At 38.8% G+C, this 23,169-nt stretch overlaps 1 protein-coding gene across 1 annotated transcript; it reads left to right on the plus strand.

The window, feature by feature from the left end:
• Positions 1-10,528: 10,528 nt before the first annotated feature.
• pcbp2 (poly(rC) binding protein 2) lies at positions 10,529-20,396 on the plus strand. The gene is made up of 12 exons (XM_051904790.1): positions 10,529-10,751; positions 11,369-11,508; positions 13,704-13,736; positions 13,816-13,932; positions 15,677-15,808; positions 15,886-16,014; positions 16,242-16,316; positions 16,396-16,437; positions 16,567-16,639; positions 16,726-16,781; positions 19,086-19,255; positions 19,349-20,396. The coding sequence occupies exons 2-12, from the start codon at positions 11,416-11,418 to the stop codon at positions 19,383-19,385; spliced, it is 957 nt and encodes a 318-aa protein (XP_051760750.1). The 5' UTR covers positions 10,529-10,751; positions 11,369-11,415; the 3' UTR covers positions 19,386-20,396.
• The last annotated feature ends 2,773 nt before the right edge of the window (positions 20,397-23,169 follow it).

The following is a 23,169-nucleotide window of genomic DNA, read 5'->3' on the forward strand; positions in this document are numbered from 1 at the left end:
TTCCGCGTTTTAAACAACATTTCTTCTCATGTTCATGTTTATTTGATGTTATAATTTAACTAGTAGGAAGAGATGATCGGTTCACGAGCCGCTTGAGCTGAGGCGCTACAGCAATCTGTCACAACAAAGAGCCACAAAACAGTTTTTATTGTTCTTAAAAAAATGACACAATTTGAAAGCTGGGACTTTGTTTAATATCATAAGTAACCTGCTCTGTCTTGTCTGTCGACGTGTTGTCAGTGTCCTCTTTTCTCCGCGATGTATTTTTCACTGTGTGTGGCATGGCAGCGCCATGGCTTGTCGGACAAAGCAACAGTAACTAAGGGGGACGGGTCTTTGCGAAGGGTCAATTACTGGTCCAACTTCTCCCTCTTTTTAAAGTGTGGAAAAAGGAAAAGTGGTTCAAAAGATGAAGACTCCAGCAACACCTGTAGTATATGCTACAACTTTATTGAATATTTTAAGCCGCCTAGTGGACAAAAACAGTGATTGCTGTTTTCAAATTTACAAAGCATTCAGACAGTAATAAAGGTGAAGTAGAAATGTGACAAATCTGTAAGCTTTCCTTTGACTGTTTCAGTGAGTGTACTTAATAAGCAGTAAAATAATTGTGGGCAATCATGTTAAAAGAGGTACAGATAAAATGTGTAAGGGTTAGATTGTATACAGTTGCTGGTTTGCGGTGGCAATACTCCACTATTTACCGCAAGGCAGGGCCCCAAAATTATCCTGCTTAGAGCCCCCAGATGTACAGGGCCGGTGTCACGGAGACGAACTCCGTAACTCCCTCCTCTGGCCATCGGAGGGAACCCTCTCCCGAGTACTGACTTGTACTCACACTCACGCACTACATTTCCCAGCAGCCCTGTACCTTGGACTAATCACCACACCCAGCTGAAGCTCTCGTTGCCTCTTCTCCATTGCAAAGTCTTGTATTGCCACGGTGTACATTTCTGAGCGTTTTCCTGTGTTTATTGCCTGCCTGTTACTGATCCTGTTTGCCTCTTGATTACAATTCTCTGCCACCCGCCTTTTGGACTGTTTATTGTTATCTGGACTGTGAGTGTTTTCCGCCTGCCCTGATTCCTTGCCTGTACCTTGACTACGATTCTGCCTTTCCTACACCATACCTGTTTGCCCCTGTTTGACCCTGCCTGTTGTACCACGCATTTCTCTGATAAAAGCCTGCTTGTGGATCCCAACTCGAGTGACGACCCGTTACAGCCGGCCCTGGCTCTCGTGAACACTTGGGCATGCAGAGATGGGCACAAATACACCAAAAAGTGTTGTTACAATTTACAAATACTTACTCATCAAATGTATTTAAATACAAAATACTGCTGTGAAAAAAATATATTTAATTACAAGTAATTTGTAACTTGAAAATACAAAAATACGAACAAAATTTACAAGCAATTATTTGAAGTAGAGAGTAACGGTGGAGTAACAGAGAGTAAGATACACGTAAAAGAGAGAAAGAAATGCTTTCCATTCCTGAAACAACTTGTAAAATAACGTATTCTCTTTCATGTACCCCCTTACACTACGATCCTTCCAGTACAGTTTAGCTGTTTTTTAGCACAACTAACTCCTCCAACAGTTCAGCTTTAATTCGCCTTCTGTGAGGGCGGTAAACCATCCCTGCAAAGGAAAAAAGATGCTCAACTGGTGCCGATGATGATGCTTTTTTTTTTTGTAATGCGCTTTTCTCAAACCCAATGCGCTTCACAAAAAATAGACAAAATACAATAAAAACAACAAACAAAAAATAAAAATAAAGCAACAAAAGCAAAAGTACAATATTAAAATACTATACTCAAAAGCAGTAAGCATCTTTAAAAAAATTAGTCTTTAAAGACTTCTTAAACCAGTCCAGTGTTGGAGAATTTCCAATAACCAAGGGAAGTTTATTCCATAAACGTGGAGCTGAGACAGAAAAAACCTGTCCACCCATAGACTTCAACTCGAAAGTGGGCTGCTGAAGAGTTAAGGAATCAGAGGAACGAAGAGAGCGGGTTGGGGTATATGGAGCTACTAAATTACAACCCGAATTCCGGAAAAGTTGGGACGTTTTTTAAATTTGAATAAAATGAAAACTAATAGACTTTCAAATCACATGAGCCATTATTTTATTCACAATAGAACATAGATAACATAACAAATGTTTAAACTGAGAAATTTTACAATTTTATGCACAAAATGAGCTCATTTCAAATTTGATGCCTGCTACAGATCTCAAAATAATTGGGACGGGGGCATGTTTACCATGGTGTAGCATCTCCTCTTCTTTTTTTTAAAACAGTTTGAAGACATCTGGGCATCGAGTTTATGAGTTTCTGGAGTTTTGCTATTGGAATTTGGTCCCATTCTTGCCTGATATAGGTTTCCAGCTGCTGAAGAGTTCATGGTCATCTTTCATTTAATGATGCGCCAAATGTTCTCTATAGGTGAAAGATCTGGACTGTAGGCAGGCCAATTCAGCACCCGGACTCTTCTACAATGAAGCCATGCTGTTGTAACAGCTGCAGTATGTGGTTTTGCATTGTCCTGCTGAAATACACAAGGCCTTCCCTGAAATAGATGTCTGGAGGGGAGCATATGTTGCTCTAAAATCTTTATATACCTTTCAGCATTCATAATGCCTTCCAAAACATGCAAGCTGCCCATATCGTATGCACTTATGCACCTCCATATCATCAGAGATGCTGGCTTTTGAACTGAACGCTGATAACACGCTGGAAGGTCTCCCTCCTCTTTAGCCCGGAGGACACAGCATCCGTGATTTCCAGCAAGAATGTCAAATTTAGACTCGTCTGACCATAGAACACTTTTCTATTTTGAAACAGTCCATTTTAAATGAGCCTTGGCCCACAGGACACAACGCCGCTTCTGGACCATGTTCGCATATGGCTTCCTTTTTGCATGATAGAGCTTTAGTTGGCATCTGCAGATGGCACGGCGGATTGTTTTTACCGACAGTGGTTTCTGGAAGTATTCCTGGGCCCATTTAGTAAAGTCATTGACACAATCATGCCGATGAGTGATGCAGTGTCATCTGAGGGCCCGAAGACCACGGGCATCCAATAAAGGTCTTCGGCTTTGTCCCTTACGCACAGAGATTTCTCCAGTTTCTCTGAATCTTTTGATGATGTTATGCACTGTAGATGATGAGATTTGCAAAGCCTTTGCAATTTGACGTTGAGGAACATTGTTTTTAAAGTATTCCACAATCTTTTTACGCACCCTTTCACAGATTGCCCATCTTTACTTCTGAGAGATTCTGCCTCTCTAAGACATCCCTTTTATAGCTAATCATGTTACAGACCTGATATCAATTAACTTAATTTGTTGCTAGATGTTCTCCCAGCTGAATCTTTTCAAAATGTCTTGCTTTTTCAGCCATTTGTTACCCCCGTGCCAACTTTTTTGAGACCTGTAGCAGGCATCAAATTTGAAATGAGCTCATTTAGTGGATAAAAGTGTAAAATTTCTCTGTTTAAACATTTGTTATGTTATCTATATTCTCTTGTGAATAAAATATTGGCTCATGTGATTTGAAAGTCTTTCAGTTTTCATTTTATTTAAATTTAAAAAACGTCCCAACTTTTCCGGAATTTGGGTTGTACAAAGGTATGCCAGAGCTGTCCCATGAAGAGCCTTATATGTTAAAATCAAGATTTTAAAATTAATACGTGTCTGTACTGGAAGCCAATGGAGTTCATAAAGAACGGGGGGCGGAAATATGCTGGTGAGCAGTTGTGTAGGTCAGTACACGTGCTGCAGAGTTTTGAATATACTGCAACTTCTTGATATACTTGTCAGGGAGACCAGAATAAAGTGCATTACAATAATCTAGCCTCGACGTAATAAAGGCATGGATAAGCCATTCCGCATCAGGCAGAGATTGAGAAGGACGTAGTCTGGCTATATTTCTGAGGTGGAAAAATGCAGATTTCGAGACCATTTTGATATGGGCATCAAATGACAGCTGCAAATCAAAAATAACACCAAGATTACGCACTTGTGAAGATGGAGACACATGGTTAGAATCCATTATCAAATTTAGATTATTGCATTTATACAAAGCTGATGGCATCCCATCAAGTAGAAGTTCAGTTTTAGATTCATTGAGTTTAAGATAATTGTCATGCATCCAAACCGTTATTTCTTCCAGACAGGCAGTAAGAGATGTGAGCGCAAGATTAGGATCAGGGTATCCTATCATAGATCAGTGTATCATCAGCATAAAAATGAGACCCAAGACCATATTTTCTAATGATGTCACCGAGAGGCAGCATATAAATGCAAAACAAGATGGGTCCAAGTACTGACCCCTGCTAAACTAATGTTGGCTCAGATTTGTTTTTTGCCAGAGAGACAAACTGGAAACGATCAGAGAGATAGGATTTAAACCAGTCAAACACAACACCAGAGATGCCTAGCCAACCACACAGCCTATCCAGGAGGATGGCAGATAATTAATAATCATAAAAGGAATTAATAAGTATAATAAGTAGTGCATGTTTACAATGTACAGTTACGAACACCAGAAAGCTCAAACTTACCTTTCTCCAAATGCCAGACATCATACTGTGTGATGTTTTGTTCTTTCAGAAATTTTTGAATCTGTGGATGGCAGTCTGTTACAATGCAGTCCAGCCTTACACCTTGTTCTTCCAACCATTCCAGGCTTCTTTTTAATCCCTCTTTCTCCATATGGTAGCTCACACCAATCTCATTACTCTGTGGGAAAATATTTGCAACAGAGGACTAAAATTCAGGTTTATTATTACTTTAATACATTAACCTAAACTGAAAGTATTGGGTTGTGGTGTAATAGGTGTAATATATAAAAAACTGAAAATTGATTTCTTTAAAACTTTTGTGGCATTGTCTGTTGTATCTTTTTTCTAGCAAGTTCTTGTTCATTGACATACTATGACTGATGCATTTTCACTCACCTGCACTAGCTGGATGTCTAGTATGAGGTTGTGTTGAAGATCCATCATGGTGTAGCTCCCATACTTTGCTGAATGGCCTAAAATGACAAATCATAACAAACTGCCAAAAGTTTTGGTACGTCTGCCTTTACGTGCACATGAACTTTAATGACATGCCATTCTTACTCTGTAAGGTTTAATATAGAGTTGGCCCACCCTTTGCAGCTATAACAGCTTCAACTCTTCTGGGAAGGCTTTCCACAAGGTTTAGGAGTTTGTTTATTGGAATTTTTGACCATTCTTCTAGAAGCGCATTTGTGAGGTCAGGCAGTGATGTTGGCGAGAAGGCCTGGCTCACAGTCTCTGTTAAAATTCATCCCAAAGGTGTTCTATCAGGTTGAGGTCAGGACTCTGTGCAGGCCAGTCAAGTTCCTCCACACCAAACTCGCTCATCCATGTCTTTATGGACCTTGCTTTGTGCACTGGTGTGCAGTCATGTTGGAACAGGAAGGGGCCATCCCCCAAACTGTTCCCACATAGTTGGGAGCATGAAATTGTCCAAAATGTCTTGGTATGCTGAAGCATTAAGAGTTCCTTTCACTGGAACTAAGGGGCCAAGCCCAACCCCTGAAAAACAACCCCACACCATAATCAGATTGCCAGACAGAAAAGCGTGATTCGTCACTCCAGAGAACACGTCTCCACTGCTCTAGAGTCCAGTGTCGGCATGCTTTACACCACTGCATCCGACACTATGCATTGCACTTGGTGATGTAAGGTTTGGATGCAGCTGCTCGGCCATGGAAACCCATTCCATGAAGCTCTCTACACATTGTTCTTGAGCTAATCTGAAGGCCACATGAAGTCCCAGGTCTTGGAGGTCTGTAGCTATTGACTCTGCAGAAAGTTGGCGACTTCTGCGCACTGTGCGCCTCAGCATGCGCTGACCCCGCTCTGTGATTTTACGTGGCCTACCACTTCGTGGCTGAGTTGCTGTTGTTCCCAGTTGCTTCCACTTTGTTATGATACCACTAACAGTTGACCGTGGAATATTTAGTAGTGAGGAAATTTCATGAATGGACTTATTGCACAGGTGGAAACCTATCACAGACCATGCTTGAATTCACTGAGCTCCTGAGAGCGACCCATTCTTTCACAAATGTTTGTAGAAGCAGTCTGCATATATATATATTAGGCCTACATGTTTTGTTTCTTGAATTGACAAAAAGCTTGAGCTGACAGTAGAGTAGTTTGAGATAGGACACAGATGCAAATTTAATGCACAAACAATATCTATAAAACTTAACCTCGTTTTTAAAGGGGGAAATTTAAATATTATTACTAAGTTAGAACTCTATTCTTATTTAAATTAAAAGTACTCTAATTAGATCACCGCAGGTAAAACCACATATGGCACCTCACTACATGGTAAAAAGTAAAAATATTGTTTCTATATTTAGAATGGCTTTAAGGTATTAGTCTATAAACACATTTTAATATAAATATAAATATAAATTTTAATATAAATACGGATGCACAAAACTGCAAGTTTATGAAAAAAATAATCTGTAATGTGGCCTTATTGGCATTCAATACAAGTCTACATTAAAAATGTAATAAAATAAGATATTAACCAACATTTCTGACAATATACAATTTACAGTTAGTGTTACCACAGTAAATCCATGATAAATGTTGTTGAATTGTTGTTTGAAAAGCATTCTAACTGGATCGGCTCAATGTTTCTCCTGATTTGCACATTAGTGTTGTTTCAACTGGCTTTAAACTGAATTAAATCACAGAGAGATTTGCAGCTTGTACCTGAGACCTCTACGCCGAACTTGAACACATCTCGTTGGCTGTTTAGTGGTCGTGTGATCGAGACACTCAGCAAGTAAACACATTTGTGAGCTTGTGAGTCGTGCAGTGCGCACAAGTAGCGCTGTTTCGTTCCGCTTTTGGTGCGCTTTTTGTTTCCCTTGCCACACATAATATATTTTAGTAGAGAAGCTGCAGGCCGCTTAAAATTCATCCCCCGGCCGCAGTTGGCCCGTGGGCCGTAGTTTGGACATCCCTGGTGTAAATGTTATCACAAGAGAAAATAAAAACAAAAATAAATTGTAACTAGTGTATTCATTTCAACATTATGATTTTTAAATGAGTAATATCACACTCATAGCCATGCGATATGGCTGTATATCAGCACAGCAGTGATTTGGCTGTAGGTAATCATAATGTGCTGATATACAGCCATATCGCACAGCTATGAGTGTGATATTGCATTTATACAACAGTTCGACGGCACAAATGTGTAAATAATTAAGAAATAACAACGGAGTGTTAATCCTCTTTTGTGAGGAACGACTTCCTTCCGTCGTGGATTCAAATCTCAAGTTGACAGTTTGACAGTTTGATCCATATTACACACTAATGGACCCTTTCTCAACAGCAAATGCAATAATATTTGCATATTATTTATGTAAATATTTATATAACATAATATTTATTGAACAACAATATTTAAATTAACAACAATAGCTATTATAAATGACAATAAGAAATAAACACATGTACAAATCAGTCAAACGTACAAAAGCAGTGCTCTGCAGGAAGTAAGTTAAATATAGCCTTAATATTAAATTATTAAATTTAACATCACCCAATTCAATTTGCTCAGGAACAAGTAATAGATTAATAAGACCAAAGACTGCCCATTTTTTGTACCCAAAATGAATTATATCTCACAGCAGCAAATCCCTGAAGCACTAGCCGAGATGAAGCTGTTCTCAGCGGGTACACGAGCACTGAACGATTGCTGACGGCCTGGAGCCCGCATCTCCGAAAACGTCTAAACAAACTGCAAAAGAGGAGCTATGATTAAATATGAGTCACATATTTCAGGTCTAAACAACTACATTCTCACCTAAAAAACTCTTAAAACTAGTTTGTGGTACAACAAGTGTAGTATTTGTAAAAAATACGGCGGATTTACTCGCCTGCCATGACAGTCGTTTCAAGTGGAGTGATACAAACAGTGAAAAGGTAAGAGTGCTGTTATCACTAGAATATGGCATGGCTCTCAGCCAATCAGATTTAAGAACCAGAAAGAACTTTTGTATAAATGCCATTCCATACAGTGCACAAAAATATATGTTAAAGTTAAACTAAAACTTACGAAAGCTTTGATGATTCTGTCACAGTCTGAGCAGGGTCATATGTCACTTCCTGAATAACAGATACTTCAAAGGACACACTTTTTTCACCACAGCGTGCTCTTTTGGCAGGCCTTTCATCCTTCGAAGGTGTTGAAGTGAATGGTTGTGAAGTAGTAATGGGTATGGTGAACTCAACACCTGAAACTGCTCTGTCTGTGTTTCTAGAAAGTTAGAAAATGAAATGTAATGTATTCTAACATCAAATGTGATCGCAATGCTACAGTTCCGCAAACATAAATGTTCTTTTTTTACCTGAGAATGTTTTAAACTATAAAACTTTACAGCTCTAAAGCTTCTCATGAAAACAGCTGTATAGTTATGAAAATGTATTTAATTATGCTGAAACAATTACCTTTACTATGGTAATTAGGTCTCATGGTGTAAAATGACAGCTGTGTGGCCACAGATTTCTTTGTGGGTCGGTCATGGTGGACTCTGAAAAACAATATCCAAGTCAACGAAGTAAAAATACTAGGGTTATCAAATACCGTATAGGAAGACGTGCACTCCTATTGCTTATGAATGCGAGAAAGTGCAACACCCAATATGGCGAATAAGCCCCGCCTTCCGAATGAAAGAGCCAATCGTTCTCAGACTCGTGCTCATGATTGCGCATTGACTAGTCTTGCATGAAAAACAAGCTTTTTTAAACACTATTTGAACATAAGAAACAAACTTTATGATACTGTTGTTGTCATATTTCATTGGTGTTTTTAAAATTTTTATTTTAAATGTAAGCTTAGTGAACAGTTATTGAGAATTTTATGTTTCCCCATTCAAAAAGATTGGAGCTGCACTTGGATGCTGGAAAGGCGTTTCAAATATGGCTGCAGAGTGAAAGGACTTGTCTTAAAGGGACTTTGGGATTATTCATTATGCTATAATTTAACTGTCATTACAGGTTTTAAAAATGAAATACGTTACTTACAGTTTGCGGGGCACTTGCTGGTTCCAGAACAGTTGGTACAGCCTGATCTTTGAGCAAAAGTTTTTTGGCAAAGCCAGAATCGTACTGCGACTTGTTCTCAAAACAATTGCTTGTAAAATGGATGGTACAAACACTCAAGTCAGCAATGACGTGACTAGGACGTTTGTTAAAAATAAACTGAATCCATCTTTCGCTGATATTGGGATTCTTTGGCAGTTTATGCAATGAGGATGTATTTCCACAGCCAGGAACAACACACCGTCTACATGACATTGCAATCTTGTTATCACAATCTTAGTGTAAACAAATCATCGACTTAAAGGGTTAGTTCACCCAAAAATGAAAATAATGTCATTTATTACTTACCCTCATGCCGTTCCACACCCGTAAGACCTTCGTTAATCTTCGGAACGCAAATTGAGATATTTTTTTTGAAATCCGATGGCTCCGGATAAAAACAAAATAAAAAACAAAATAACGACTTATAGTGATGGCCGATTTCAAAACACTGCTTCAGGAAGCTTCGGAGCGTTATGAATCTTTTGTGTCGAATCAGCGGTTCGGAGCACCAAAGTCACGTGATTTCAGCAGTTTGGTGGTTTGACATGCGATCCGAATCATGATTCAACACGCTGATTCATAACGCTCAGGAGCTTCATGAAGCAGTGTTTTGAAATCGGCCATCACTATATATGTTGTTATTTTGTTTTTTGTTTTTTTTGGCGTACCAAAAATATTCTCGTCGCTTTATAATATTAATATTGAGCCACTGTACTCACATGAACTGATTTAAATATGTTTTTAGTACATTAATGGATCTTGAGAGAGGAAATGTCATTGCTGGCTATGTAGGCCTCACTGAGCCATCAGATTTCAACAAAAATATCTTAATTTATGTTTTCCGAAGATTAACGAAGGCCTTACGGGTGTGGAACGGCACGAGGGTGAGTAATTAATGACAGAATTTTCATTTTTGGGTGAACTAACCCTTTAACACCAGTGGGCGGGGTCAAGTAATAGTATGCGTTGTCTTGCTCCAGAGTCAGTCATATGCAAATGATTGTGCCCATGTTACGTCACGTGCCACCTCGGATCCAAACGAAGTATTTTTAAAGTGTGATTATATAAATGTTTTTTTTTTTCTTTTATTATTATTATTGATGACGAGGGCGTTTTAAGTTATGGAACTTGATACAAATGCCTCTTACATGCCAAAAGATCAAGGGAAATTTGATTTCTCATGTCATGATCCCTTTTTTAAATGTTGGCAGCCCTGCCTATACGTCTACTTGGAAAAGAGTAGTGCTGACAAAATATTTTAGTTATTTTAAAGCAAAACTCTTCCGTATTTCACTAGGAAAATGATCCAGTAGTACGCGACGCGTCAGTGTTTGTTCCACAGCAGCAGTGTGCAGTACATACTTCGCGCAGTGTGCAGTACGCAGCCGCCGAGGGGCGTGGGCAGTGCGTGGTGACGTCAGAAAGGTCGTGGGTGAGAGGTGATCGGGACACATCTTGTTGTCTTTGTAAGAGTGGAGCTCGATCACGCAGCCGTGTCTTCCCTCTTCCCCGAATCCTCTCAAAACTCCCTCCCGAACCTCCCGAACCTTCCCCCTCTCACCCTCCGGACCCTCGGACCCTCTCCCCTTCCCGGAGCGCGCGCGTCAGGTGAGACTTTACCGCGTTTCATGCGCGCGAGGGCCCTGCAGGCCGCGCGCTAGCCTTAGCGCTCGTGCTAATCACCCTCCGCACTTCTCACGCGACGTTTGTTGATATTTCCACATTAACCACAGCACTGTGTAGTTTAAATCGAGAAACAAACGCTCTAAATACAGCCAAAAATTGTATATTTCGTGAGAAGAGGAGTCGGCCGTTATTAGGCTCTGTTACGCAGCTAGTAAACACACACGAGCTAAAGCTGCTTCACACTGATTCATTACCCGATGCCTCAGATGTCATGTTTATAGGAACAATCCGCTGATTTAATTTATTATTTACATGAATACCCGGATTATATTCATGTTTATAGTAGTAATATTTTATGTTTTTAAACGTAACCCGAATTCATGTTTTTCGGAATAAGCTGCAGATAAAAATAAACCTTTTATCTACCTGCAGTTTAGCGTGTTTACACTAGCCTGATGAATTCAACTCTGGCATGTACTGTGGTATTACCATGGGTTTTGGATGGGACCGTGGTATTCTCTGAAGTACAGTGTAGATCTGCAGTGTGAATATGGTATTGTGATGCACTTGTGTTTAGGTGTGTTTGTGTGTGTTGACAGGTTAATCATCCGTGACCAAAGATCCCGAGCTCGACTCATTGATCATCATGGACTCTGGTGTGATTGAAGGAGGACTCAACGTCACGCTCACCATCAGACTGCTCATGCATGGCAAAGAAGTGGGCAGCATCATCGGGAAGGTGCGTTCACAAAAAACTCTAAAATGGTTGACTGTTGAGCACATGCTGCCTGTACGTTTATACTAATTAATGACATACAATATAATCTTACAAAATCCGTGAACCTCTCATATCTTGTGTTCTCACGACTCCTGTGAGGTGTCGCACTTTACCTTCATAAACTCGGTGTTTGTCATGTGACGTCTGATTCCAATCAAAGCAGAAATGGAAACCTAATCAAATTAATGCAGTAGAGATTCAACACTTGCTGCTTTATGGTCACTGGTTTGGACATGATGCAGCGTGTGAAAGTCTCATTCTCACTGCAGTAAAGCAAATACTCTTTTGACATAAAAATCCTTGTTTTATTGTGATGATGTGATATATTACAGCAATCAGAATCATCACTGAGAAAACATAGTATTGAATATTAATACTATTATTTAATACGAGTTTCAACAGTCTTTGATGCTGATATGATTCTAAAAATAAACACATCACTAAATCACAACTGACCAAATAGTGGCCAAAAACCCCTCACAAGTAAAGTATTACAGTAGGGGTTTAACAATATATGGTGTCACAATATATCGCAATACAAAAATGCCACAATGTGTTGTGTATAGTTCACCCAAAATGAAAATTACTGTGTTAGGGGAAAAAATTCGCACTCTTTACAGAGTTTTTGTGTCAGTACTACATTAAACTACTATATATAATGCTGAATATAATGTATAATAATGCAATGAGTCCTGATAATGCCAAATGCTTTGTTACCAGTAAAGAGTGGCCTACATTTCGTATATATTACTATAATTACTTGTATATATCTAGTCAGTGACTGAGCGCAAAAATATTTATCTAAAATAAATCTGTGTTTCAGCGTCAGAAGTATGAGTATTTTTATTCTGGTGTCACCATTGTCCTGTGCATTGGGTAACCAGCACCAAGTCCAAGCCTGTTCATTTTCACTCCTAATGTAATACCAAATTGAGCATTTTAATCAACATTTTTTTGTTAACTTTTTACTGTATGTGTTGGAATATCTCAATAATATCGTATCGTGAGTTCAGCATCATGATATATCGAATCATGACGTGAGGGTGTCGTTACACCCCTACATTACAGTAATAATGTTTTTATCCATCTTCTGCTGTCTTCATCTCCTCAGATGAGTTCTTCAGAGCAGTTTTGCCACAGATTGACACTAGTTATTTCCTAGTACATCTGTACCATATTGCTTATCATAAAAATCATATGTAGCCTACATTTTAATAATTTATCAGCATCTGTCGATATTGTACAGTTAATTTCGGCATGCTCTTTTCCACTATTTTTACAATACCATTGCTGTCACATAACACACTTAAAGGAGTCATGTGATGCTATTTAAAAGTTCGTTATTTTGATTATTGGGTGTAATAGAACAGGTTAACGTGCTTTAATGTGGCATATGGTAATGTCAGGATACTCGATACACGGGACGATACCAGAGCAGTGTGACGTTTTTACAGGGGAAACTATATGAATGACGCTTGCCTGTGAATATCAGTTCCTATATCAGTATTCTGACCAATAGAAGAGCTTTAAATCACGTACAGACACCTAAAGGTCATCATACATGAGCAGCGTGTTCATCGTGAACATGGACGTGGTAAAGAACAAGAAAACTTGCTTGTGATAGTAAGCGAGAATATCCTGCGTCTGAGGCCATCACGAAATATTGAGAATATAATCAGGAAAACCAGTTTTAGGTCATGTGTGTTTCCGTGAAGGACGTGATTAGAGGACATGTGCAGTCATTTACACAACACAGCATAGGACACACTCACATATTTACTATAGTCGTCAAATACATTTGATTGGATTGTAATATTTCAACTCTGAGAAGATAGTTTTATTTTGTTGGCTTTTAATTAAGTGAATCCATATTTAGATGTTTTTTATTTATATATATATATATATATATATATATATATATATAAATAAAAAACAATATAAAAATGTACAATGGGTCTTCAATATCTTTGTTTGGTTTTCATTTTGATGTTTAGATTAAAAAATAAAATTCTAAGTTTAGAATCAAACTGCCTTGCAATCTTGTGTTGGCACAATGCAAATTACCCACAGTTCCACCTAGTGGCCAACCAGAACTACTACAGGTATAACTTGTTTTCTTGATATATTACTATATATAATTGCTGTGTGTGTTTCAGAAAGGTGAATCGGTGAAGAAGATGCGAGAGGAGGTGAGATCTGCCGTCTGTCGTCCTCTCCAGCTGTTTTCATGTTTTGTGTGATGTGTGATAGCGATGGTGTTCTCTACAGAGCGGTGCGCGGATCAACATTTCTGAAGGGAACTGCCCCGAACGCATCATCACCCTTGCAGGCCCCACCACCGCCATCTTCAAAGCCTTCTCCATGATCATCGAGAAGCTAGAGGAGGTACGGCTCATCTCCTCATGTGACCGGCTGACTGCTCTGTTGACATTGTTCAGCTTAGGGCAAAAAATCATATCTCTGTATTTTTGGCTAAATGGCGATAAACTGTATATTTCGGTATTTTCTACATATTTTTATTTGGATTTAGAAAAAAAAAATCTATTTAAAAAAAAAAAAAAAAAAAAAAAAAATCTTATGTCACATCCTGCCTAATGTTGTCCTATGTTCACATTGAAGGCTATGAAAACAAATATAGTGAATATAACCATGTAGTCTATGCTTTTATGTGCAAAAGGTCAAATCATCACATTCTAACATTTACAATCTGAAAATAAAAATGCTTTTTAAAGCAGAAGTTAAATTCACTAAACTAAAAATGAAAGAAAGAAAAAAAACAGACTAATTAACTACATTATTTTGATTACCCCATTACAATAGAGACGTTACAGCTACTGCTATCACAAAAATACGCTTACTTGTAGGTTTAAAATTCTACATTTTACAATTCTGCAAAATTCTATGGCACATTTATTGTTCAACAACAAACATTTTAGCAAAATGTATATTTTAGTCAGAATTATAGCGATACGCAGCGGTGCTCGTTCATGGAAATCTATGAAGTTTAGAGGAAATTCGCAAGCAGAAGACTTGTCCACTTAAAGCAAAATGGAAATATTTGTATGACTTTCTAACATTTACAGATGGAGAATAGACCTGTGAAATGTAAGTTATGCGCTGAGGAAAACACCACATCACAAACACATTAAACAGAGCAAGAATCTGTCAGAGCAGCTGACACGGCAAGCTGCTTTAACTTTAACTTGTTAACTGTATCTTAATCTTACAAGTTATTTTCAAAGCCCTTAATATTAAGCATGTCTCATGATTAGGACAAATTGTATTACACATTTTCCCCGCTCTGCGTTCACAGCCATTTTTCACATGCGCTCGTATCAAACTACAATTAACTACATTTTGGCTGATAACCGTTAATTGTTTGAATGCCAATAACCGATATATTGGGCAATGAATCTAAATGCAAATTTTTTATATAATTTTTGAGAGCCTCATTACAAAAACAAAAGTCTCACTGTTAAAAGCCATGTCCCAAGCACACAATTATAATGGTCTTATATCGTTAAAATTTTATGTAGTCTATATGACAGACTTGCGCTGCACATGTTGAACTTAATTGTATTTTCATTTAAGTGATTTAAATCATATTTCAAGCAATTCAAAACCATCATGGCGGACAGTGCACATCTGAAGTATCTCAGCTGAAGGAAATAATCCATTATTTATTGCCTTTAATATATCAGCAATGTTCTTATCGGGGCCGATAAGGCTTACATTGAAAATTTAATTATATTGGTCGATACCGATATGGTGGCCAATATATTGTGCATCCCTAGCTATTGCTCATAATTTGTCAGTAATAAAACAATAACAAATAATCAGTTTACTTGTCTTTAACTTTATGAGTTAGGCTAGTAGATTTTGGTGTCATAAGTTTATTTATTAAGGTTATGGGTCAAAAACAATAACTAGACCTATTGTATTTATTTATTTTGTGGTGGGGCCAGTGAAAATTTTGGCATGGCAATTAAAAGTTTGAACCATTGGCTCAACTGGGCCAGTAGAAATAATCCTCAGCGTTTGTATGCATGTTTTCACCGTGTTTATATGAAATGATGTGATGCATATGGGCCTCGTTCAGCACTGATGATTTCGTGTTGGTGTGTATCAGGACATCAGCAGCTCCATGTCCAACAGCACGGCCACCTCCAAGCCTCCGGTCACGCTGCGGATCGTGGTGCCGGCCAGCCAGTGCGGCTCGCTCATCGGCAAGGGCGGCTGCAAGATCAAAGAGATCAGGGAGGTGAGCGGACACCGCCGTCTAACGCTGCTTCGTTCATTGATAAAGACGTCTGCTGACCTGTGTGTTTGTGTGTGCAGTCGACAGGAGCTCAGGTACAGGTGGCTGGAGACATGCTGCCCAACTCCACTGAGAGAGCCATCACTATCGCTGGGACCCCGCTGTCCATCATCGAGTGTGTCAAACAGATCTGTGTGGTCATGCTGGAGGTAAAACACACACTCTCCTCTACCCAAAACAGAGTCAATGCGGGTACTGTTTGTTTATTCACTGTCATAACTGGATCTTCCAGTGAAGCATCAGTCTGGTGGTGTATGCTGGTCTTAATCAGTCATTTAGTGTTTTTAAGCCACGCTCACATCTCAACATCCAATCAACAACTGATAATTCTTATTGGTTTGTTAGAATCATCCCTCTGCTCCTCTTCTCGTTCCAGTCGCCTCCCAAAGGTGTGACCATCCCTTACCGACCCAAACCCTCAGGATCGCCTGTCATTTTCGCAGGAGGACAGGTGAGCATCTTACTGCCGCCTGCAGCTATAGTATGTGTGTGTGTGTATGTGTGTTTAATCTGAAACCCGTGTTTTGCAGGCATACGCGGTGCAGGGACAACATGCCATTCCTCAGCCTGATGTAAGACACTCTCTTTAAGTTCTTGTTGTTTTCCCACAATTCTCTGAGAAGGGATTTCGCCCCCATATAGCACTTGCAAATGCAGTGTTTGGACTGTAATGTAATACATCTCTGGCTCTGTCTCCACAGCTCACTAAACTCCACCAGTTGGCGATGCAGCAGAGCCCGTTCCCTCTGGCCCCCAGCAGTCAAGGGTTCACAGGTGAGAGCGCATGCGGACAGATGCGATACGCTGCATGTAAGCTGCTCATTGGCTGATGGAGTTGAATGTGTTTCTCTGTTCTGCAGCTGGTATGGACGCGTCTGCGCAGACAGGCTCTCACGAACTGACCATTCCAAACGATGTGAGTTCATCTTCTGTGAGGGGACGGGCTGATGATGTTTAGGATGTTTGATGATTATTAGGTTTCCAACAATGAACCGATAATTAAGACTGTATATATTGTGTCGACGATTTCAAGTGTCTATCATTAGAGATTTTGCTATATAGCGTTATGTAAATATATTTGTGTAGCAGATGAAAAAGCTGGAGTGCAAAAAAAAGTTTAAAAGAGTTGAGTGCAATAAGCCATGAATAATGAACTTAATGCTTAACTCACTCTGACACTCGTACGTGCTCAAAAACAGCTATATACAGCTATATATGATGTGCATATCGTTATTGTGGAATAAAACTTCTCATATCCTAACATAGTGCTGCACGATTAATCTGAAAAACATCACAATCTCACTTCAAACACCCACGCGATCTTATTTTATTAATGACATCGATTTGCCCGCAAATCTGTGTTCGTGCTGCAGTGCTGAGCCAGAGCGAGCCTCACAGTAGTTATTTCTGTGTTACAAATACACTAGTCAACATTTGAAGTGGATCAAAACCTTTCAAAGTTGTCCTAAAACCAAAATGCAATACCCGTTCTTGTCTTAGGACAACTTTGAAAGGTTTTGATCCACTTCAAATGTTGACTAGTGTATTTTAATTATCACAGAAGTACTTATAAGTTGAAACTTAGAATATAAACACTGATGTCTACAATAACGATCAAAATACAGCAAACCACCTTCTGAAACGAACTTGGCATTTTAAATTACTGTTGTATCAATTACATCGTTACACCAATAGATGGCGACAAGTGGCTGTTAAAAAATGTATTTATCATTGAATCATTCATTCAAGAGATTTGTTCAAAAACACTGATTCATCCAGTAATGAATCAAGTATTTATTAAAGGGTTCCAGCAAAAATGAAAATTCTGTCATTTTCTGTCATCCCTCATGTCATTCCACACCCGTAAGACCTTCGTTCATCTTCAGAACACAAATTAAGATATTTTTGATGAAATCCGATGGCTCAGTGAGGCCTACATTGACAGCAAGACAATTAACACTTTCAGATGCCCAGAAAGCTACTAAAGACATATTTAAAACAGATCATGTGACTACAGTGGTTCAACCTTAATGTTATGAAGTGACGAGAATACTTTTTGTGTGCCAAATAGCAAAATGGCACAAAAAGTATTCTCGTCGCGTTATAACATTAAGGTTGAACCACTGTAGTCACATGACTGTTTTAAATACGTCTTTAGTACCTTTGATCTTGCTGTCAATGCAGGCCTCACTGAGCTATCAGATTTCATCAAAAATATATGAAGATGAATGAAGGTCTTAAGGGTGTGGAACGACATGAGGGGGAGTAATTAGTGACAGAAATGTTCATTTTTGGGTGAACTAACCCCTTAATAAGTCAATTAATTCAAAACCATTTTTAAAAAAATAATTCATTCAGATTAAGCATTTTTGCAGCAATTAGAGTCCGATTTTGTCAGAACCTCTAGTAAATAACATGTTTTGTTTAGTTTTATATTCAGAATCGTGGGAGAATCGTGATCTCTTATTTAAACCAAAAAAATCATGATTGTCATTTAATCCAGAATCACACAGCTCTATCCTGACATGAGATTTTGTTATATTACCCACACCTGTTGATGATAATCACTGATGACAATGAATGTCAGCGGCGTGATGTATGAATTAATGTATTTCTATGGACAAACGCATCCGAAAGGACACAACGTGAGAACGTGTCATATTAAGCACTTCAAACTATTTTGTGTTGTGTGTAAATGACTAAATCTAAAACATGTAGAAAACCGTAATACTCAAACACATTTTGCCCCCAGTCTTTTGAACAGTGGTGTATATTGAGGTAGTTATTGTGAAATTAAATTGCACATATTATGATTTTTAATGCCTAATCTTGAGGTTCATACACTTTTAATCCTATAAGTTTATTTTATTAAACACCATTTCTGATAATGGACCATAATTCAATTTGCTATGCTATCCGTTACATAAATTTACTTGTGGTCTCGGTCTCACAATCTCCAAAAAATGGGCAACACTAGGCTGGTGTGTATCTTATACATTTTGAATAACTTTTTTGCTAGTTCATTTTTAATTGGTCTATGACCTGTGCATTTTTAAAAGTGTATCATTTAGAGAAATGCTGTTTAAAATGGTTTTAGATTGTTTATCGTTTAAAATGTATAGCTGCCTGTTCACCGAGCTAGTAACGGGGACCAAGGCAAATACACGTGTCTGACTAAAATGAAGCCAGTAACAGGATGTGTCTCGGTTAATTCTGACAGTTGATTGGCTGCATCATCGGCCGTCAAGGTGCCAAGATCAATGAGATTCGTCAGATGTCAGGGGCACAGATCAAGATCGCCAACCCAGTGGAGGGATCGACCGACCGGCAGGTCACCATCACCGGCTCGCCCGCCAGCATCAGCCTGGCCGAGTACCTGATCAACGCACGGTAACGCTGGACTCTAGGCTTCTGATTGATTCATATTGATCTCAGGTGATTTTGACTATGTAATTGATTTCTCGTCTTCTCTCACGATTCCAGACTCTCATCCGAGGCGACAGGAATGGCGGCGAACTGATGCTGTCCGCCTCCCACCGGCCCGTTTCTCCTCCTCCATCACATTTACGCTCTCTAAGTGCAAAAGGAAACCAAGTATTTTCAACCTATCCTTTCCTTTCACCCACCCAAGCTATGCTTCATGGATATACACAAGTATTTTATTTATTTATTTCATGAAAATGTTTTTAAAATCCCTTTGCGTACAGTTTTTAATGTCTTTTTTTCTTTGCGTATTTTGTCAGTTAACATTACCATATGGAAGCGACAGTGGAGAAAGTGGAAAAATCTGAAAATGCATTAATATGTTTTTGTTATCTCAGATTTTTCTTATAAAAACATAAAAAATAAAAAAGAGAGCAGCAACTACAAATGATAGATTGACGCTTTCCCTGTACCGAACATTTATTTATTTTAATTTAACTCTAGGAAGTTACAGATTTTAAAGTCCTAGAAGTGAGTTTCAGAGGATGAACTCTATTTTCTGCATCAGATCCATTGAATCTGAGGGGTTTCAGGTGACTTCTGTTTTTTTGACATTTGAATATGTGTCATTCCTCAATATTTGTCTTTTTTTTTTTTTTTCTTTATCCTGAAGTTGGAGGTTTTGTTTGAGGGAGGGTTGGGAGATGCTGCAGTTTCTGCACACATGACATTACTGCTATAATAATGAGTTGAAAATATTTCTTTTAGAGAGAATATTTTTTTTAACCCTGTGGTTTCGAGGCCAGACTGGAGGATTCCCAATTGACATTTATATGATGATGATGATGATGCGACTGAGTTACTGATCAATTACATGACTAGAAGGAACTTTCTAGATTTAACACTAGTTTCCTCTCTACTCTGCTTGAGTAATAGTTATGTTTTCTATTTTATTTTATTTTTTTCTATTTTATTTTTTTTCTCGCGGGAGGAAGGAAAACCTAAAACCTTTTTGTGCACGTTTTCTGAATATTGTAGATTTTGGAGTGCAGCTGGAATGAAGAATTAAACATGCAAAATTAAAACATGAAATGCTGAAACTATGAAATGGCGTCCTGTGGTTTTTATGTTCTGTATTCTGATGTACATATGAGTGTAATGAATTATTGAAAAAATTTAAATAATTCATATGCAGAATAAAGGGGCGGGGCCTGGTTGAGTTAGTAGTGTGTTGAAACTGGCGGTTATGGTAAGGGGTGGGACATTTCCCTAATGACCAATCACAACACTCTGCCCCAGCTGACCAATCAGAGCACATTGTGCTTTTCAGAAGGTGGGGCTTCATAGAGACAGGAACTAAACAGAGGCTGCATCCGAAAACCTAGGCAGCTGACTTGTTGCTTTGCTGCCTTGTCAAGCAATGACTTGTACGGCAGCGTTTGTGCATGAAGGCACCTCACGAAACTGATTTTAGACAGACTTCTGAGGCTGCATAATCTACAGAAAGCTTTGGTAAGAATTAAACAAATCTTTAATTACTACAGTAGTAATTTCTCGCTAGAAATGACATTTAAAGTGGAAAATGTTATTTATTTTTTTTCATACTCAAATGTAATGCTTAGTATGCAATTTGGGATGCAGCATGGGAGCTGCAACAATGAAGAATACGGGGAAAATAATGAACATTCAAACATGAAAACCTGTTCAAGTAGAGCCCAAAAACATCAACAATAACAAGCATTTCATGCTGATTTCTAGGGTGGTACTGTCATATAATGAAGAAAAAGGCCTCAGATGGCCATGATTTGTACTAAGGATAATCTTTTATTATTGCTTAGAAAATAGTAGTGACAGTTTTGTTAAAATCTAAACATTTGAAAAATTAGTTCCCTACTGCAACCAGCGTGCATAAACACACAGAGGAGGAATAACTGGGAATGATGTCACAGCGGGACACCTGGAGACTCCTCTGCCAACATCTGCAGCAGAAAACAGGAGCTACGAGGTGAACCGGAGTGTCCCTCTGTGTCCGAGGGCGTTGTGTCCTACTCGCACTAGATGATCTGAACCATGACTGAGCACGTTGACCCCCAAAGTCCAGTCTGTTTGACACGTGATCGTTCTGAACCATAGCCAGGCCCGCTTGAAGAGCTGGATTCAGGCATGGTTCAGCTGGGCTCAGGCGCAGTATCCATGTGTTGCATTTACTGCTGAGGAGGACTGCACTAGGAAGGACGCAGCCTTCTAACTGAGAAGCATCCATTAATTTCATTGTGAGTGCAGGCCAGTGGGGGAAGGTGGACATTCGTGCTTGGACTCAGTACAAGGCGATCGTGCCTATTGTGAGTACAGCCTTAGAGATGGCCTGGGGTTGGCACCAGAGAGCTTCTGTTTCACCTCACAAAATTATATTAATAATTTTAAGCAAAAAATTTTTTTTTCATTCCAATTAAGGTCTTCCAAGGCCTCCTTTCCAAAAGCTTACCTGTCAGAATAAAATAAAGACTCTTTTTAACATGTGAGCACACAGCTAATAAGCTTTGAAACAAAGAAAAAAATCAAGTCGATCGCTGCAGCATCTTTCACACAGAAAGCAAACCACTGATAGTCTGTGTTTGATTGGAGAGATGCACTGAGATTCTCCAATTCCTCCAAGGCAAACATAAGACCAAGAACTCCATCTCCCTGATGAAATCTGTCACATTTGACCATCTGAGCCACCGTCTCATTCAGAGCATTACAGCATGGATGGCACTGGAGCGAACTGCCCGTCTATGGGACAAAACAGACCCTTGAACAGATTTTTGCAACTTCCTTGAACATAGAAAACAGAGTAAACTGGAACTTCAACTGGATAGCTCTTAAAATAGCAACATGTAACAGATCTTACCTTAGTAGTCTAAGAAGTGCACTTCAAACTCCTTATTAATGGGTACTATGCAAATTCCCAAATATGCAGCAACATTTTGCAGAACTGGACAGAACTCATAATTGAAAATGAACTGATATTAAAGTTTCTGATATTAACTTACATTAAAGTCTCTCTTTATCAAACATGGACATCCTCTTTGTAACGCAAGCTTTCTCCCTTTTCCTTTTTAATGTTCTACAAGCCTCTTGACAGAGCAACGTTGTAACTAGGTAGCCATGTAGTCTCCTACTTGATCAAGTATGCCTACGTGAAACCATTTAGAGGCTAAGAATTAGTTGAAAGAAAGTTTTCTTTCACTGTTTTTTATTTGTTTTATTATAGGTAAGCTTTATAGGATGTAGGGGTGAATTAAGGTTGATTGGGACACTTTTTTCAATTCATCTCAATGGGAAAAAGTGCCCCAATTACCCTGAATTCACCCTACATATCCCCCCCTTCATTACTACTCCCAAGTGATTTCGCTCCTGCCTTCCACAATATACTAACATATGGAGAAAAGCTGAGCTGATCCAATAGCAGGCAAGAATAAATAACTGGCATTGTCCACAAAACTAAACAGTAGCTAATGTGTCCTTTAAATCCAAACTGAAAATTCATATCCGAGCTCGTGAAGGTAATTTGTGTAGTCTATGTACTAGTCATGAATGCCAGTTTCTACATAATAAGCTGACTCATAAAAGTGATGCTGCAAAACCCAACACTAGCTAATGACTCATCTGAGAAGACATTCAGAGTTAAAATTTTGCACTTAAAGCAATTCTTACTTGTAGTTCTGTATCCTGAGGGCTTCATGTCTGGCATTAGCCACATTTAAATGGAAGGCAATAGTCTGGTCCGTACAGTTTTTCTTCCCCCTCACAAGACAATATTACCATTGAGATGTTTTGATTCAGAGCCTGGTTAGTGACCGAAGTTCGCACAATAGTGGAAAGTAGTATATGTGAGGCTA

The sequence above is a fragment of the Ctenopharyngodon idella genome, chromosome 9 (assembly GCF_019924925.1).
Source record: "Ctenopharyngodon idella isolate HZGC_01 chromosome 9, HZGC01, whole genome shotgun sequence".
Classification (NCBI taxonomy): Eukaryota; Metazoa; Chordata; class Actinopteri; order Cypriniformes; family Xenocyprididae; genus Ctenopharyngodon; species Ctenopharyngodon idella.

Coding starts and splice junctions, on each gene's coding strand:
- pcbp2 (XM_051904790.1), top strand. CDS start 11,416: ATGGACTCTGGTGTGATTGAAGGAGGACTCAACGTCACGCTCACCATC. Junction 16,015..16,241: donor TCTGTGTGGTCATGCTGGAG/GTAAAACACACA, acceptor TTCTCGTTCCAG/TCGCCTCCCAAAGGTGTGAC. Junction 19,256..19,348: donor GAGTACCTGATCAACGCACG/GTAACGCTGGAC, acceptor TCACGATTCCAG/ACTCTCATCCGAGGCGACAG.